Genomic DNA, 18318 nt, shown 5'->3' on the forward strand with positions numbered 1-18318 from the left:
TGCTGGGATTACAGGCATGAGCCACTGTGCCCAGCTGGTCTATATTTTTTTAAAGAAGAGAAGGATGACTATTGAAATCAATAAGTTTATTTTCAAGTATTTTGACAAGGCTAGGTGATTGCTGGATTTAAACTGTGTGGAAAGTCTCATTTGAGAACCTCTTATTATTTCTTGGTATAGTAAATGCCAACTCATTATTTAATAAGCATATGCCCCTAAGTAAGACATATGTGCTCATATGAAAGAATACAAAAGTGATAAGATCAAGTTCTTAGACTCTTAGAGTATTTAATCTAGTGGTGAGGTATAAGACCAGTATAGAAATAAATATAATAAAGAGCAGAATTTGCTAAATTAGAACTAAGAGGTTCAGAGTTATACGAGAGTTCGAAAGAATGTGAAATCAAGTGAACAGAATATTGTCAAATGCATTGTGTTACTTTAGGCATTTTATTTAATTAGGTTCTATTTTGTTTCTTATCTATCAAGTGTCTTTAGTCAGGGTTGATGAACTTATATTAAATCCCATTCCTTAGTATAGTGTTTTTTAAAGGTAGAATTCAAGGATCATGTACATGAAAACCAACTGGAGTGTTACAAAATACAGATTCCCTTGCCTTGCCCCAGACTTATCAAATTAAAAACCCTGAGGGTAGATCCCAGAAATGTATTGCTGTAAGCACCTTACATATAATATTAATGCATATTTACATATGTACCAGTTATTTTTTGAAATCAACTTTTGAGGTATGATTTGAGTACTATAAAATACCCTCATTTTAAATGTTTGAAGAGTTTTGACAAATGTATATATTGGTATAACTGTCACCACAGTTAAGACATAGAACATTTCCATCATCCTAAAGTCTTGTCATCCTTGTACAGTCTGTCTTCACTTCCTAGGGAATCACTGATTGGTTTTCTATCAGTATAGATTCATTTTGTTTGTTCTAAAATTTTGTATAAATGAAATCATACAGTATGTACTCTTGGGTCTGACTTCTTTTGCTCGGTATAATGTTTCTGAGATCCATCCGTATGATTGTGTGTATCAGTAGTTCTTTCCTTTCTATTGCTGAGTGCTGTTCCATCGTGTGGATGTATTACAACTTGTTGATGGTTTCTAGTTTTTGGCTATTATCAGAGCTGTTATAAACATTTAGGTAGAAGGCTTTCCATGATATTATTTTAGAAGTTTAGTTTCTGTATCCTCTTTATTAATCGTAAAGTGTTATACAAAGCTGTAAAGATTAGTGATGACTTCATTTCGCAGTTTCCTTATCTATTAAAAGAGGATAATACCTACCCTACCTATTGCAGAGTTATTTTTAGTATCAAATGAAATATAATGTATGTGAAAACAATTTGAAACTTACAGAGGTCCATAGAGGTCATTAACTAGTAAGGTTTAAGGCCTAGACACATATAATAATTATTATAAATCTTCAGAGGAGTTTTCTAATCTGTTGACATTAGATTTTAGCCTGAGCCCTAATTTAAGATCCTTCCATTTTTCTCCCATCTCAGAAAAAGATGGAGGAGCTCTTATTACTGGCCAAGGAAAGCAGTCGGAGCAACCATACAATTTGGTTTGGACACTTTACAACATCCACTATTCTTTCTCCGTCACCAGGAATCCGGTCAATAATGAGGTGAGACAAGCTTCCAAAATCAGAATTAATTTGTTTTTAGTTTTTTTATTTTGCTGTTACCTATTCTGCTTTTCTGGCAAGACATTTTTATTAGTTTGGCCTCACGCATTATCTTTGTTCATTTATTTCATTTATTTTTCATTGGTTAGTTCGGCTATAGCTTATTTGTGTGGACATCTCCATACACTTGGTGGACTGATGCCTGTTTTGCACACTCGTCACTTCCAGGGCACTTTGGAACTTGAGGTGGGAGACTGGAAGGATAATAGGAGGTAAGGGAACCTCCCCATAGAAGAAAACTTATACACATAAGTTTTGCCAAAGCAATGATAGTTTTCTTACTGATATCATGGGTGATCACAGTTAAAGAAAAACTTGTGATATTTCTGTTTTTTTAAAGTAATATATGTCTCTGCAATCTTTGTCATTTTGCGGAAACCTTGTCAAAGCAGTGATGTTTACTATCACTATGTTACATTGGATTTTCAAGATATGTCCATTAGGAATTGGACTCAAACTCTAGTGTGCACAATAATTATGGAGGAGCTTATGAAAAATAAAAATTTTCAGGTGCTACCTCTAGAGATTTTGATTGTGTTGGTCTGGATTAGGGTCCAACAAATTACATTTTTTTTTTTTTTTTTTTTGAGACAGAGTCACGTTCAGCTGCCCAGAGTAGCTGAGATTACAGGCACCCACCATCATGCTCAGCTAATTTTTGTATTTTAGTAGAGATGGGGTTTCAACATATTTGCCAGGCTGGTCTTGAAATCTTGACCTCAGGTGATCCACCTGCCTCGGCCTCCCAAAGTACTAGGATTACAGGCGTGAGCCATGGCGCCTGGCCCAAACTGCCTTTTTTAAAAGCCCTCTGGATGGTCTATGCATGACAATTTGAGAAATACTAGGACTAGAAGTGTCATGTTTTTCCTCCTGAATTTTGTATCTACCATACTGGTTATTGTTACAAGATGGTAGTGATTTAACTTCTTCAAATAGATGATAGTTGGCTTTTTTAAGGTTAAAGTCTCTCTAAGAGAAAATATGTTTATCAAAAGCATGTAGTGTAGTTAAATATATGGTTTTTTCTTTTTTAAAAAGAAGTATTTAAGTGAAATAGTTTATCAAGTTTTGAGGAGTATCATCTTATTGTTTAACTATTACAGTTATTTAATTGACACAAACCCTGTGCTCTCAGATAATAGGTACTCAGCAAAGGTTTGTTGAGCTGAATATGTTATCTTTTTATTTTTAACTACTTCCATTAATTAAAAAGGAACTTTACATCTTGGAAGGTACTTCCTCATTTTGGTTGACTTTTTAAAAACTGTGTGAGTTATGCTTGAAACGTGTAATTATTTGGCAACTATAATTACTTTGAGCTAAGAGTTGTCTGTTCATGGCTGTGAGGCTGTGGGCTGGGCTATGATTGCCTTTTGTGAGATAGTCTTACTAAGCCTTGACCAGCTTCTTTATTTCTTCTAAGTGCTCCAGTTACAAGTTGTGATGTTAATTATGAAGGCATTTCCTTTCTCTCTCCACCAGCTTTCCTGTGTTCCAACCCTGGGGTTTTATTTGGAGTGTACTCCAGATAAAAGGACCTAAACTTTACCTGCCCTTATAAACACTTAAATTGTGTTAGTTACAATAGAATAATTTTTAAAAACAGTATATTGGAAATATTAGGCTAGGCCTTGTTGTAGATGCAGATAAATCCAGAAATATCAGTGGCTTAACACAAATGTTTTTCATTTGTATAAATTCAATATGAGTCAGAACAACTCTTATCCATGGGATGAGTCAGTAATTCAGACTTCCTCCATCTTAAAATTCCTATTTCGACATGTCGATTCCAGGGCAGGGAAGAGAGCTAGGAGAACTCACACCCACTCTTAAGTACTTTGGACCACAGGCATGATATGTGTCACTTCTCTTCACAGCCCATTGGCCAAAACTAGTCACATGGTCCCAACCTGATACCAGGAGACTGGGAAATTCAGGGGAATGTGTAGAGAATTTCGTGAGCACTATTGTTTCTGCCATAGTGAATCATTTCTTTTTTTAGTTCTAAAAGTTAGAAAATATAAAACTTTGGTTATTCTTTAGTGAATATTTTATACCTTTTGTTATTGCATTTGGAAAATGAAAACAACTTTAATTTCTTTGAAATTATAGAAATAAATGTTTAATGCTAGGCATGGTGGCTTACGCCTATAATCCCAGCACTTTGGGAAGCCAAGGTGAGGGGGATCACCTGCGGTCAGGAGTTCGAGACCAGCCTGGCCAACATGGTGAAACCCTATCTCTGCTAAAAATAGCCAGGTGTGGTGGCGGGCACCTGTAATCCCAGCTACTTGGGAGGCTGAGGCAGAGGTTGCAGTGAGCCAAGATTGCGCCACTGCACTCCAGCCTGGGTGACAGAGTGAGACTCCATCTCAAAAATAAGAAAATAAATAAATAAATAAATAAAGGTTTAAAAGAAGCATGAAAGATTTCTAATTTTGTTCATATCAACCATTTTAATATTTTATGTAGCATTGTTGATGGGATGAAGAATGTCAAGTATTAGGGTTATAATAAATATTTTAGGTTCAAAATTGTCTTAAAGTACAGGGATAAGATGAGTTACTTCAACAAGTATTTATTTAAAAATTAAAGAGTACATGCCGTGTACCAGGTGTTGTTCAAGAGGACAGTTGAATCCATTGCCCAGTCAGAGGCAGTTATGTGACAAATGTGAAGGATAAAGTGATGGGGTAAGGGAAGAAAGAAAGAAAATATTACTTAATCTGTATTCAAATTAATCATGTAAAAAAGTCCTAGTTATGTATTTTTATATTTGTTCTGTATATTACCTTCATGACCTCTTACAATGTGAAGTGACTAAATTACCTTATCATTATCTGGTCTTTAGGTACCGGATTTTTGCTTTTGATCATGACCTCTTTAGCTTTGCAGATTTGATCTTTGGCAAGTGGCCTGTGGTTCTTATCACCAATCCTAAATCACTCCTTTATAGTTGTGGTGAACATGAACCACTAGAAAGACTTCTTCACTCAACACACATCAGGTATGTAGCAATTTTTTAGAATTTACTTTCAGTTTGATAATGAAGGAGAATAAGTCATTGTGATTGCATTCCCATGTGAAAGCTATGAGATGCCCCATTTTAGTTTTCTCAACAACCTAAACATTATATAAAGATAGATTGCTTACTGTTTTGTTTCCATTAAGTTAAAAAGCATATCATTTTTTTAAGCTGATGAAATTTTAAAAACCATTCAGAAATCTATAATTCTACCATTATTATTTTTGTTTTATTTTATTCCAGCCTTTTTATTTGGATGCTTTTACATTGCTATAAGCATAATGTACATATTCCTTTATAGTCTACTTTTTAAAATTTGCATTATATATCAAATTTTTTTTCATTTTGTTATGTAGCCTTCTAAGAAAGCAAAAGCTATATATATAATCCTTATGGAATTGAAAATTCAGTTGGCAAATGAATTTGTTTTGTTTTGTTTTGTTTTGATTTTCGACAGAGTCTTGCTTTGTTGCCCGGGCTGGAGTGCAGTGGCCTGATCTTGGCTCACTGCAACCACCGCCTCCCGAGTTCAAGCTTTTCTCATGCCTCAGCCTCTGGAGTAGCTGAGATTACAGATGTGTGCCACCACGCCTGGCTAATTTTTGTATTTTTAGTAGAGAGAGGGTTTCACCTCGTTGGCCAGGCTGGTCTCGAACTCCTGACCTCAAGGGATCCGCCCTCCTACGCCTCCCCAAGTGCTGGGATTACAGGCTTGAACCACCATGCCTGGCCATGAATTTGATTATATAGATTAATAGAATCCAAATGGGACATTAACATTCTTTTTGCAAAGAGATATATAACTTGTTTCAAATGTAAGAGCACTTTTTAAAATATACTTTTACAATTTATTTTGAAAAGTAATACAATAGAACAACCTTTGGAAAATAGGGTAATGGGATTTTAAGTATGTTTTTCTCCACTTCTAATAGAACTATTATTAGCACTTCTGAGTATTTCTTCTCAGGCATTCTCTCTTAAGATGTTTTTATATAATTATAATCATAAGGCACAGTCTATTCTAATTCCTGATTTGTTTTCTTTCAGCACAAAGAATGTACCACAGTTTTTCTAACCATTTTCATATCTCATTGGTGAACTTTTAAGGTTTTTCTTATTTGTGGATGAATATCTGGTACATATATATTCTTCCTTCACTTGAATAATTTCTTTAAGAAAGAGTTCTAGAAGTGGGATTCTAGGTGAAAGAATTTGAATTCTTTTATGACTGTTGATAAAAATTGCTCAATCCCTTTTTTTTTGGAGCTAAAATCACTATTTTTAATCATGGTAAGCATGATTAAACAAAGTACACATGGCATAAAATGTACCATTTTAACCATTTTTAAGTGTACAGTTCAGTAGCATTAAGTTTGTTTCAAGTTTACATTGTTTTGCAACCATCACCATTATCCATTTCCAGAACATTTATCATTTTCTAAAACTGAAACTTTTACCCATTAAACAATAACTTCCTGTTCTTCCCTCTCCCACGGCCCCTGGCAGCCACCAATCTACTTTCTGTCTCTATGAATTTGACTACTCTAGCTAACTCATATAAGTGGAACCATTCAATATTTATACTTTTGTGACTGGCTTATTTTCATTTAACATGATGTCTTCACGGTTTATACATGTTGTGGCATATGTCAGAATTTCCTTCCTTTTAAAGGCTGAATAATATTCCATTGTACATTGTGTGTGTGTGTGTGTGTATATATATATATACACACACACATATGTATACACACATACACACATACCACATTTTGTTTATGTGTTCAATGGACACTTGGGTTGCTTCTAACTTTTGGCTATATTGAATAACGCTTCTATGAATATGAGTGTACAGATAACGGTTCAAGTCCCTGCTGTCACTTCTTTTAGATATATATCCAGAAGTGGAATTGCTGGATCATATGGTAATTATCTGTTTAATTTTTTAAGGAGCTGCCATACTGTTTTCCATGGTGGCTGCACCATTTTACATTCCCACCAGCAGTGTATCAGGTATCCAATTACTTTCAACAACAGATGCTAATTTATGATATTACCAAGCAATATGAATGCCAAATTCACAATACTCTTATTATTATTGGATATTATGCTTTAAAAAGTATTTACTAATTAACTTGTAAAAAATGGTACCAAGATGTTTACATTTATTGTTTTCATCACTAATGAAATGGAACGCACATGTGTCAGTCAGGTTTTTTGGTGGGAGCTGGATATCAGGTTTAGGTGTCATACTCTCTGAAAGGGCTTGGTAGCCTAGTCCTGGTTATAACCCTGTTTCTTTGGGACAGACACCCTGGTACCAAATGAGTAGATGGTAGGCTTGACATTAGATTAACAAAATGAGATTTCCACCCTATATTATTTTCCTAAGAGAAAAATCAGTACTTCTGGAGTTTCTTCAGAAAGAACTTTGAATCTACCTTACCTAGATTTGTCAAAAGAAAATTGATTTTTCTTTCTAAAAAGTAATAGTTCCGAATTTCTTACCAGTTCAGTTTTGCTAATTGTCCAACTCCAGAAGCCACCATTCAGAAAGAAACCAGATCATATCAATAGTGGCTCCTGCTGTTGTACAATATGATGGTTCTGCCTATACATGTATATCTGCAAGTTACAATAAGGTTATTCTCCTTTGCAAAAACAGTGACAAACCTCAAACCATGTGTTTTATATATGCTCTCATTTTAGAGTCTTGGCCTTTTCCTTATCCTCCATTACTTCTGTCACAGTTAAGATTGATGGAGTTCATTTAGGCCAGGCTGTTCATGTGTCTGGTCCCATTTTCGTACTGAAGTGGAATCCTAGAAACTACAGTAGTGGGACACATAACATAGAAGTAATCGTCCAGGTAAGTTAGTAATTTATGTTTACTATGTAAATGATTAAGCTGTAGCCACAATGAATTCTGGTTTGGAATTTTTTAGTCAATTGGTAATGAAACCATGTTTAAAAAAAAATTGGGGGCCGGGCATGGTGGCTCACGCCTGTAATCCCAGCACTTTGGGAGGCCAAGGCAGGCAGATCACCTAAGCATAGGAGTTCGAGACCAGCCTGGGCAAAACAGTGAAACCCTGTCTTTACAAAAAAATACAAAAATTGGCTGGGCACAGTGGCATGTGCCTGTAGTCCCAGCTACTCAGGAGGCTGAGGCAGGAGAATCCACTTGAGCCCAGGAGGTAGAGGTTGCAGTGAGCTGAGATTGCACCACTGCACTCCAGCCTGGGCAACAGAGCCAGACCCTATCTCAAAATAAACAAAAAAAGTGAAAAAATTGGGGCTGAGGCTGGAGGATCGCTTGAGGCCAGTAGTTTGAGACCAGCCAGGGCAACATAGTGAGACCGCATCTCAACAAAAAAATAAAAGTTAGCTGGGCATGGTGGCGTGCATCTGTAGTCCTAGCTACTTGGGAGGCTGAGATGGAAGGATCGCTTGAGCCCAGGAGTTCAAGGTTATAGTGAGCTCTGATTGTGCCAGTGCACTCTAGCCTGAGTAACAAAGCGAGACCCTATCTCAAAAAATAAATAAATAAAAATAAAAATAAATTGAATACACTGTATTTAGTATATTCTGAAAATGGGCACTTGGAATAATTCTAATATTAGATTAAAAACTAGGCAGAGGAGAAGAGGAGTGGCCATAGACTCCCTTTTTTTAGCCCCAGGAAATCATTCTTGTGTTTTCTTCCAACTTTGCCCAGAATCTTTTCATAATAGGGGCAAATTCCCCAGTATACCCAAAGGTAATAGAATAAGTCAGAAAACATGTATTATGTATCCATGTCTTTGATTGCTGTCTCTAATTGTAGGACAATTGTGTCATTATTTGAAAGCTTCAGGACACAGAATTTTCAGTGCATCAGAAGCACTTTTTTGTTAGAGGAATAAGCATTGTTAGCATATGCAGTACCTGTTTGCCTTTTCTTATTCTGATTCAATTTAGGGCATTTAATTTATTAGCACCTGCCAGAGTAGAAAATAATAATCATTACCAAAATAGAGCAGTTTCATTAAACTCTTAAGGCGATAAGCTGTGCTCAGAAATAAGTTTCTTAAACACACACACACACACACACACACCTGTCAATTTCTGCAACTTTATGATTTGATGACAGTTGTTAACTATTTAATCTTCCAATATTAAGACTTAATTTGAAACACTAAATAATTTTTCAGAAAACATATGTAGTTATTTTCATTATCTTTTTTATCCCCCCTACAGAGACAGGTTGAGTAGGAAGAAACTATTTACTGAGCTCCCTCTAAGGAGATGCTAGGCACTTAGAATTTTTTACTTAATCCACAAAACAATCCTTTGTTGGGGGTAGTTTTACCCTTGGTTTGTAAATGGAGAAACTTGTACATCTGCACAAAAGAAGACACTCTGCTATGCCATCCATCTTTAAAATGTTCTGTGTAGAAGGAAGAAAAAACTTACAGCAGAAGTAGAAGGAGAGATAGCTGGGGATGAACCCTTAAGGTCTTTCATATTAGAAGAAGGTGGATCATTTTAAAGAGACTTGAAGGTTCATGTGCACGTAGAATAAATTATTCCCTGTCTTCACAGTCACTACAGTCTGGAGTGCCTCAGAACCCCAGTGTATTATTTTCTTAATAAGATATACATACAACTTCTGTAGTTTTATGAAGAAAAAAAAACCATAGCTTATATTCCTTGAAACATTTCTGGCTGCTTAGTTGAATCCTTAGTAAAAATGTAAAATCACATACTTTTTGTATGTTTAACATTTCTTACAACGGTATCAAGGTATAATTTATACATAATAACATAATAAACCCTGTATATTTAAAGTATACAATTTGGTGAGTTTTGACATATGTATACATCCTTGAAGTCATCGCCTACAAGCAATATGATACATTTCCCTCAAAAGTTTTCTTGTATCCTTTGCAATCTGTTTTCCTTACATCCTCATTCTCAGGCAAGGACTGATCTGTTTTCTGTTTTCTTATATGTATAACTTTAAACAACCTACTGAGTATTAAATAGGGAACCTGGTCCCTTCATTCATTCATGGGAAAGTTCTGTCCTTTTAAATACAGTAAACTGTAGATAAGTCAGATTTGAAACTCAAAATCTGTGGGAGAAGACACTTATTATCTAATATTTTACCTACTCATTGTATTTATTGAATATCTGTAGGTTCCCCACAGTCTAGTAGCAACTAGACCTTTAGATCAATTTTCAATGTGGGTCCTGGGCTAGTGGCATCAGTATCATCTGGGAACTTGTTAGAAATGGAAATTCTCAGGTCCCATCCGAAATCTACTGAATCAGAAACTTTGGAGATAGGACCTAGCAATCTAGTTTAACAATCTCTCCAGGTGATTCTGATGTCCACTAAAGTATGAGTACCTGTAGTTTAAGATTATTGTGCCTACTTTGCCAATTTAAAGAGTAGACCCTAGAAAGGTCTAATCTCAAACATTAGAGAAATCTAGATTCCTGCTTTAAAACACTAACATAGTTTAATATAAGCACATTTTGAGCAATAAAAGCTTAAAAAACACAACTGTAAGTTCTTATTGTTATTTTTAAAGTTTTTTTTATAATGGGAAAATTTTAAATATACAAAAGAGATAATATTATAATGAACTCCCATGTATCCATCAGCCAATCTCAACAATTATCAACTCATGATCAATCTTGTTCCTTCTTTATCCCTATCTCCCCTCCCTGCACCATGATGTCTTTCATCTGTAAATATGTCAATATGTATCAGTAAAAGATAAGGACTGTTTTTAAAAAACTTAACCATGATACCATATCATACCTGGAAGACTAACAGTAGTTCCGTAATATCGAACTACCCAGCTAATGTTCGGTTATCCCAATATGTTACATAGATAGATAGGCAGATAGATAGATAAATAGATATGTATATTTTCATTTGGTTGGTTCAAATCGGAATTCAATCAAGGCTCTTACATTCTATTTAACCGACTTGTCTCTTTCGTCTCTTTTACTGTACAGATTGCGTCCCTTACCTCCCCCCTCTTTTTTTTCCCCTTAAAATTTATTTGTTTTGGAAACTGAATCTTTGGTCCTGTGGAGTTCCCTGTTTTCTGGATTTTTGCTGTTTACATCCCTGGGGTATCATTTAACATGTTCCTCTGTCCCTGTCCCCCTTAGGTTCTATAATTGGTAGTTAGATTTAGAGGTTTCATCAGATTTACATCTGTTTGTTTTTTGGCAAGAGTACTTTATCTGGTTTTTTATGCTTTTAACAGGATGCCCATAATATTTGGTTGTCTCTCTTTCTATAATGTTAAGATGGATCAGTGTATTCAGCTGTTGGTAGCCTTATCCACTGATGTGCTGGTAAATATTTAGTAACCAGCTTGGGGCAAGTTACAGGGGTCAAGGAGAGGGGATCCTGATTTGTAGCATTTCCCTGATTTGTACCAATCCCCATAATATAAATATTTCTACCATGGCTGGTTTTAAGCTACCAACGCCATGCTAAGTGGCCTGCAAAATTGCTGAAAACTTAACATTTGGCTCTTGTGAGCAGTCAAGCCAGCTCCAGCACACTGCTGGCTCATCCCTCCATTATCTTTTAACATTTGGCTCTTGTGAGCAGTCAAGCCAGCTCCAGCACACTGCTGGCTCATCCCTCCATTATCTTTTCACCTAAGGGTTTTTAGTAGCCATTGATGATACTTACCTAAATCCATTTTTTATTAGAGTTATAAAATGGTGATATTCACATTTTCTTTCCTTATTATAGGAATATTAATTAGAACAGTCCTATGAAGAAAAAATTATCTTATCTATTTGGTACCCAGATATAGAGTTCACACATAAAATGCAAGATAAATTCTTCTTTCCCCATTGCCCCTTTACTAAAGTAGTTTTCAGAATAATGAGTTGGTTCTTTAGTATCTGCCAAAGGTGACTGAGTCTTTTACATTTAGTAGTATTATAAATTCAAAGTTTAAAAAATATATTGATGTATAAAAAAATACTTGATGTATTTCAGTCCATTGCATTTGTTCTTTCCGTGCTCAAATTGTTCCACCTTTGGCTAGTGGGAGCCTCTTCATGTTGACTACTAAGCCCTTTGACACAATCCCAGTAGTCTTTGTTCATTTTCTTACTTTCTGATTTGACAAGATATTCCAAGCTTTTCTTATGCATTTTTTTCTTAAAAAAAATTTTTTTTAAAGTTTTACTTTTTGTGAGTACATAGTAGGTGTGTATATCTATGGGTTACATGAGGTGTTTTGATACAGGCATGCAATGCGTAATAATCACATCATGGAAAATGGAGTATCCACCCTCTCAAGCATTTGTCCTTGTTTTACAAACAGTCCAATTACACTCTTTTAGTTATTTTTAAAAGTACAATTATTATTGACTAGTCACTCTGTTGTGCTATCAAATAGTAGGTCTTATTCATTCTTTTTATGCTTTTTGTACTGATTAACCATCCCCACCTCCCTCCCAATGCCCCCTTACTACCCTTTCTAGCCTCTGGTAACCATTCTTCTACTCTCTGTATCCATGAGTTCAATTGTTTTGATATTTGGATCCAACAAGTAAGTGAGAACATGTGATGTTTGTCTTTCTGTCCCTGGCTTATTTTACTTAACATAGTGGTCTCCAGTTCCATCCATGTTGTTGCAAATGATAGGATCTTATTCTTTTTTGATGGCTGAATAGTACTCTATTATGTATATATACCTCATTTTCTTTATCCATTCATCTGTTGATGGACACTTAGGTTGCTTCCAAATCTTACTGTGAGCAGTGCTGCAACAAACATGGGAGTGCAGATATCTCTTCTTGTGCACTTCCTATTCAAGAACTGGAATGAGCTGTTTCCCTAAAGAGCACTGGTTTCTTGTAGTGAGAAATACTATTTTGAGACCACAACCTGGGCACCAGCCTAGGTAGCTCATTACTGTTAGCTTTGTTGTTATTTCTAGGCCTTTTTAGGGAACAGAGGCAAATAAAAAAAATTTTTTTAAAGGGAAAATACATGTGAGTGCATGCTAATATTTACTCTTTAAATGTAGAATTATAGGTTTTAATCTCTTTTTTTGTTTTTTTGACAGAGTCTCACTCTGTCACCCAGGCTGGAGTGCAGTGGTGTGATCTCGGCTCACTGCAAGCTCTTCTTCCTGGGTTCAAACAATTCTCCTGCCTCAGGCCCCTGAGTAGCTAGGATTACAGGTGCGTATCACCATGCCTGGCTAATTTTTGTATTTTTAGTAGAGATGGGGTTTCACTATGTTGGCCAGGGTGGTCTTGAACGCCTGGCCTCAAGTGATCCACATGCCTTGGCCTCCCAAAGTGCTGGGATTACAGGTGTGAGCCACCTTGCCTGGCCTAAGAAATATTATTAAAAGTACTTATAAGGCCAGCACTTTGGGAGGCCAATGCAGGAAGACTGCTTGAGGCCAGGAGTTCAAGACCAGCTTGGGCAACATAGCAAGACCCCATCTCTAAAATAAATTTAAATATTAGCCAGGCGTAGTGGTGTGTGCCTATAGTCCTGCAGCTGTATCAGGAAGATCACTTGACCACAGAAGATGAAAGCTGCAGTGAGCTAGCTATGATTGCACCACTGCACACCAGCCTGGACAACAGAGAGAAACCTTGAAAAACAATAACAACAACAACAACAACAACAATAACAACAACAACAAAGTGTAGTTATTAGAAACCTATTCTTATTTTAATTTAGAACATTATAAATATTTCCATGTACATGAAAGTTACTTTTCTTCTGTGGTTATTACTAGGATTCTGCTGGAAGAAGTAAGAGTGTTCACCACATATTTTCTGTTCAAGAGAATAATCATCTCAGTTTTGATCCCCTGGCATCATTTATTCTCCGTACTGATCACTACATCATGGTAAGTGAATTCAATTAAACATTACATATGTTAAATGCAGAGTCCTAAATAATATACAGTAGTCCTCCCTTATCCATGGTTTCACTTTCCATGGTTTCAGTTACCGAAGGTCATCCATGGTCTGAAAATATTATATATAATAAGATATTTTGAAAGACAGAGACCATAGTCTTGTAACCTTTATTATAGTATATTGTTATAATTGTTCTATTTTATTATTATTGTTGTCGATCTGCTGTGCCTAATTTATAAATTAAACTTTATCATAGGTATGTATTTATAGGAAAAAACATAATATATATAGGGTTCGGTACTATCTGTGTTTTCAGGCATCCTCTAGGGGGGACTTGGAATGTGTCCCCTGTGGATAAAGTGGGACTACTGTAAACATATGACAAGAAAGTTGAATCTTATAAAATTAAAGGTTAGTTATTTGTCTAGAAGAATAAAATGCTTTTAAGTTGATTTGAATTAAAAGAAGCAGAGGCATGGATGAGTCATTTGGGATGCTATAAATCCAGGATAACTAAGGGAATTATAACAAAGGATATTAGTTATCATATCGAAGGGAATTATAACTAAGGATGCTATAAAACCAGGATAACTAAGGGAATTATAGGGACTATGCTAACTTGGGTTAAGGCTTTTTAAAGAATATTTCTTTCCACATCAATAATATATGCTCAGTGTAGAAAACTTGGAAAATTTAGAAATAAAGTGAAATCAGCCACACATCTTTCTTTTATCACACTATCCATTATAACCATTGTATTTGTCATTATGATACTCTAATTTTTCTCTCTTATATACACATGTGTATATATATATATACATATATATATACACATGTGTATATATATGTGTGTGTGTGTGTATATATATATATTTTTGTTTTGTTTTGTTTTGTTTTGTTTTGTTTTTTCTGGAATCAGAGTTTTGCTCTTGTTTCCCAGGCTGGAGTGCAATGGTGCCATCTCGGCTCACTGCAACCTCCACCTCCTGCGTTCAAGTGATTCTCCTGCCTCAGCCTCCTGAGTAGCTGGGATTACAGGTGCCTGCCACCACGCCCAGCTAATTTTTTGTATTTTTTTAGTAGAGATGGAGTTTCACTGTTGGCCAGGCTGGTCTCGAACTCCTGACCTCAGGCAATCCACCCGCCTCAGCCTCCCAAAGTGCTGGGATTACAGGCATGAGCCACCATGCCCAGCTTGTATATGTATTTTTTTTGTATATGTATTTTTAACATAAAATACTATTATACCTTTATTCTCTTTTGCTGTCTGATTTTTTTCCACTGAGGAATTTGTCTTGACTATTTTCTCTTATCAATTTATATTATAACATATTAGCTGCATTATATTGCCATAGATATGCCTTAATTTTTATTTTATTTTATTTTTTTTGAGACAGAGTCTTGCTCTGTCACCCAGGCTGGAGTACAGCGGTGCGATCTTGGCTCACTGCAACCTCCGCCTCTTGGATTCAAGTGATTCTCCTGTTTCAGCCTCCCGAGTAGCTGGGACTACAGGTGCCCCCGACCACATCCAGCTTTTTTTTTTTTTTCAGTAGAGTTGGGGTTTTGCCATATTGGCCAGGCTGGTCTCGAACTCCTGACCTCAAGTGATCCACCCGCCTCGGCCTCCCAAAGTGCTGGGACTACAGGCGTGAGCCACTGCCCCTGGCCCTTTTTTTTTTTTTTTTTTGTTGAGCTGGAGTCTCGCTCTGTCTCCCAGGCTGGAGTGCAATGGCACGATCCCGGCTCACTGCAACTTCTGCCTCCTGGGTTCAAGTGATTCTCTTACCTCAGTCTCCTGAGTAGCCAGGATTACCGGCGCCCACCACCATGCCCGGCTAATTTTTGTATTTTTAGTAGAGACGGGGTTTCGCCATGTTGGTCAGGCTGGTCTTGAACTCCTGACCTCAGGTGATCCACCCACCTCAGCCTCCCAAAGTGTTGGGATTACAGCGGTAAGCCACCGCACCTGGCTGCCTTAATTTTTTTAATCACTTCTCTATTGTTGGACATTTAAGTTGTTTCTAATTTGCCCCTCTACTGTATAAATAATGCTTGTACCTAAGTTTTTAGATATATCTCTAATATAGTTTCTTGGGATAAATTTCTAGAAGTGAATTTCTGGATCAAAGGGTGGGCACACTATTTTATATACTTTACTATTTATATACATAATTACATAAATTATTTATTATTTATAACCATCATTTTTTTTTCCTATCCTCGCTCATTAAAATATAAGCCCCATGAGGGCTTATATTTTGGTATGCTTGGCACATAGTAGGCCCTTAATAAATATTTCTTAAATGAGTAAATGGGTATTTTTTTAGTTTTTAATATACACTGTTAAATTGTCTTTTAGAGAAGCTATGGTAATTTATACTGTAGTTCCCTCAGATCTCATTTATCCTGGGTGTTAGCATAAAATAAAAATAAAAAAAAAGAAATACACTAAAATTTTCAGAAGAAAACTTAAACCTTCCTTAATTTCACCTCCCAGAGATAGGTTTAGTGTATATTCTCATGGACTTAAAATGTGAGATCATTATTATTTTAATTTACTTTTGTTACTTGTATGATTTTTTCAGACATATTATTAATAAGCATTTGCATCTCATTATTACAAAATTTTTAAATCATTTGTTATTTTTTCTTTTGTGGATTTTTAACAGTCACCTAAATTAGGCTTGGGGAATTTTGATATTCAAATGAATAACCTGGATGTTATTAAAATACGGTTCTGGGGCCGGGCTCGGTGGCTCAAGCCTGTAATCCCAGCACTTTGGGAGGCTGAGGCGGGTGGATCACGAGGTCAGGAGATCGAGACCATCCTGGCTAACATGGTGAAACCCCGTCTCTACTAAAAATACAAAAAATTAGCTGGGCATGGTGGTGGGCACCTGTAGTCCCAGCTACTTGGGAGACTGAGGCAGGAGAATGGTGTGAACCCGGGAGGCGGAGCTTGCAGTGAGCCAAGATCATGCCACTGCACTTCAGCCTGGGTGACAGAGCGAGACTCCGTCTCAAAAAAAAAACAAAAAACAAAAAAACAGGTTGTGGTTTAGCAATTCTGAGAAGGGGACTGAGATTCTGCATTCCTAACAGGCTTTAGTGGATTCCAGTGATGGTCCGGGGATCTTAATTTGAGAAACAAGCACCTAGGTCATATGTCACTATTGTGAATTCATCTCCAGGTGAATGACTTCTTGAGAAGAAAGCAAAAGAAAACAGTCTATGTTCACTCAGCCTGCAGTGTAGTCTATACTGTTTTTTTATTCTTATACAACTTTAAAACAAAACAAAGTATCCTTCTCCCAGTACAATGAAAGTGGACTATTTTAATTTGATTGCTTAATATAATTGTATAAAATTACTTAGCTTCAATATTGGTCTAAGTATCTAAATTCAGAAAGAGCAATGCTGAAGCAATTTATAATTTTCTTTATTGGTGGATCAGATGTTTGATTCCATCTCTTAAAGGCTCCATCTCTTAAAAAGAAAAGACTTAAAGAGTCCATCTCTTAAAAAAACTGATGTTGTGGTTATTATTTTTGATAGGTTTATCTTTTAGTCTTCTTACTCAAGATGTGAGTGGTTTATGTACCACAATTACAGTGTCAGAGTATTCTATATTAGGCTGTATATTTACTGTTGCCAGTGAGTTTTATACCTTCAGATGATTTCTTTTTTCTTTTCTTTTTTTTTTTTTTGAGATGGGGTCCTCCCAAGTAGCTGAGACTACAGGCACATGCCAATACAACCAGCTAATTTTTACTTTTTTTTTGTAGAGACGGGGTCTCACTTTGTTGCCTAGACTGGTCTTGAACTCCTGGCTTCAAGCAATCCTCCTGCCTCGGCCTCCCAAAATGTTGGAATTACAGGCGTGAATCACTGTGCCTAGACTTCTCATTGCTCATTAACATCCTTTTCTTTCAGACTGAAGAACTTCCTTTAACATTTCTTATAGGACAGGTCTGGTGTTGATGAAATCCCTCAGCTTTGTTTGTTTGGGAAAGTCAGCTTTGTTTGTTTGGGAAAGTCTTTATTTCTCCTTCATGTTTGAAGGATATTTTTGCTGGACATAATATTCTAAGATAAAATTATTTTCCTTCTGAATATGTCATGCCACTTTCTCCTAGCCTTAAGGTTTCCACTGAGAAGTCTGCTGCCAGACATATTGGAGCTCCTTTGCATGTTATTTGTTTCTTCTCTCTTGTTGCTTTTAAGATCCTTTCCTTATCATTGCCCTTTGGGAATTTGGTTAATAAATGCCGTTAGGTAGTCTTATTTGGGTTAAAACTTCTTGGTGTTCTATGACCTTCTTGTACCTGAATATTGATATATTTCTTTAGGTTAAAAAAGTTCTCTATTATTATTTTTTGAATAAACTTCCTACTCTGATCTCTCTCTGTACCTCCTCTTTAAGGCCAATAACTCTTAGATTTGTCCTGTTGAGGCTGTTTTCTAGATCTTGTAGGTGTGCTTCATTCTTTTTTTTTTTTCCTTTTTTTCTCCTCTGTGTATTTTCATATAGATGGTCTTTAAGCTCACTAATTCTTTCTTCTATTTGATGAGTTCTGCCCTTGAGAAATTCTGATGCATTTGTCAGTTTGTCAATTTAATCTTTCAGCTTCAGAATTTCTGCTTTGATTTTTTAAAATTATT

General features: G+C 36.0%; 1 protein-coding gene across 11 annotated transcripts in view; it reads left to right on the forward strand.

The window, feature by feature from the left end:
• Window positions 1–18318, forward strand: part of TMEM62 (transmembrane protein 62) — a 54991-nt gene that overhangs the window by 14846 nt on the left and 21827 nt on the right. For 6 of the 11 annotated variants that reach the window (XM_055098344.2, XM_034938609.3, XM_057299852.2 and 3 more), the window contains 6 exons: window positions 1528–1652; window positions 1802–1924; window positions 4567–4722; window positions 6688–6750; window positions 7447–7606; window positions 13527–13640. In XM_055098344.2, the coding sequence (XP_054954319.1) occupies window positions 1528–1652; window positions 1802–1924; window positions 4567–4722; window positions 6688–6750; window positions 7447–7606; window positions 13527–13640 (741 nt within the window). The remainder of the gene's footprint in view (window positions 1–1527; window positions 1653–1801; window positions 1925–4566; window positions 4723–6687; window positions 6751–7446; window positions 7607–13526; window positions 13641–18318) is intronic. The other 5 variants (XM_003805591.5, XM_024925601.5, XM_063596592.1 and 2 more) reach the window with 2 other exon arrangements.

Source organism: Pan paniscus, chromosome 16 (genome assembly GCF_029289425.2).
Source record: "Pan paniscus chromosome 16, NHGRI_mPanPan1-v2.0_pri, whole genome shotgun sequence".
NCBI lineage: Eukaryota > Metazoa > Chordata > Mammalia > Primates > Hominidae > Pan > Pan paniscus.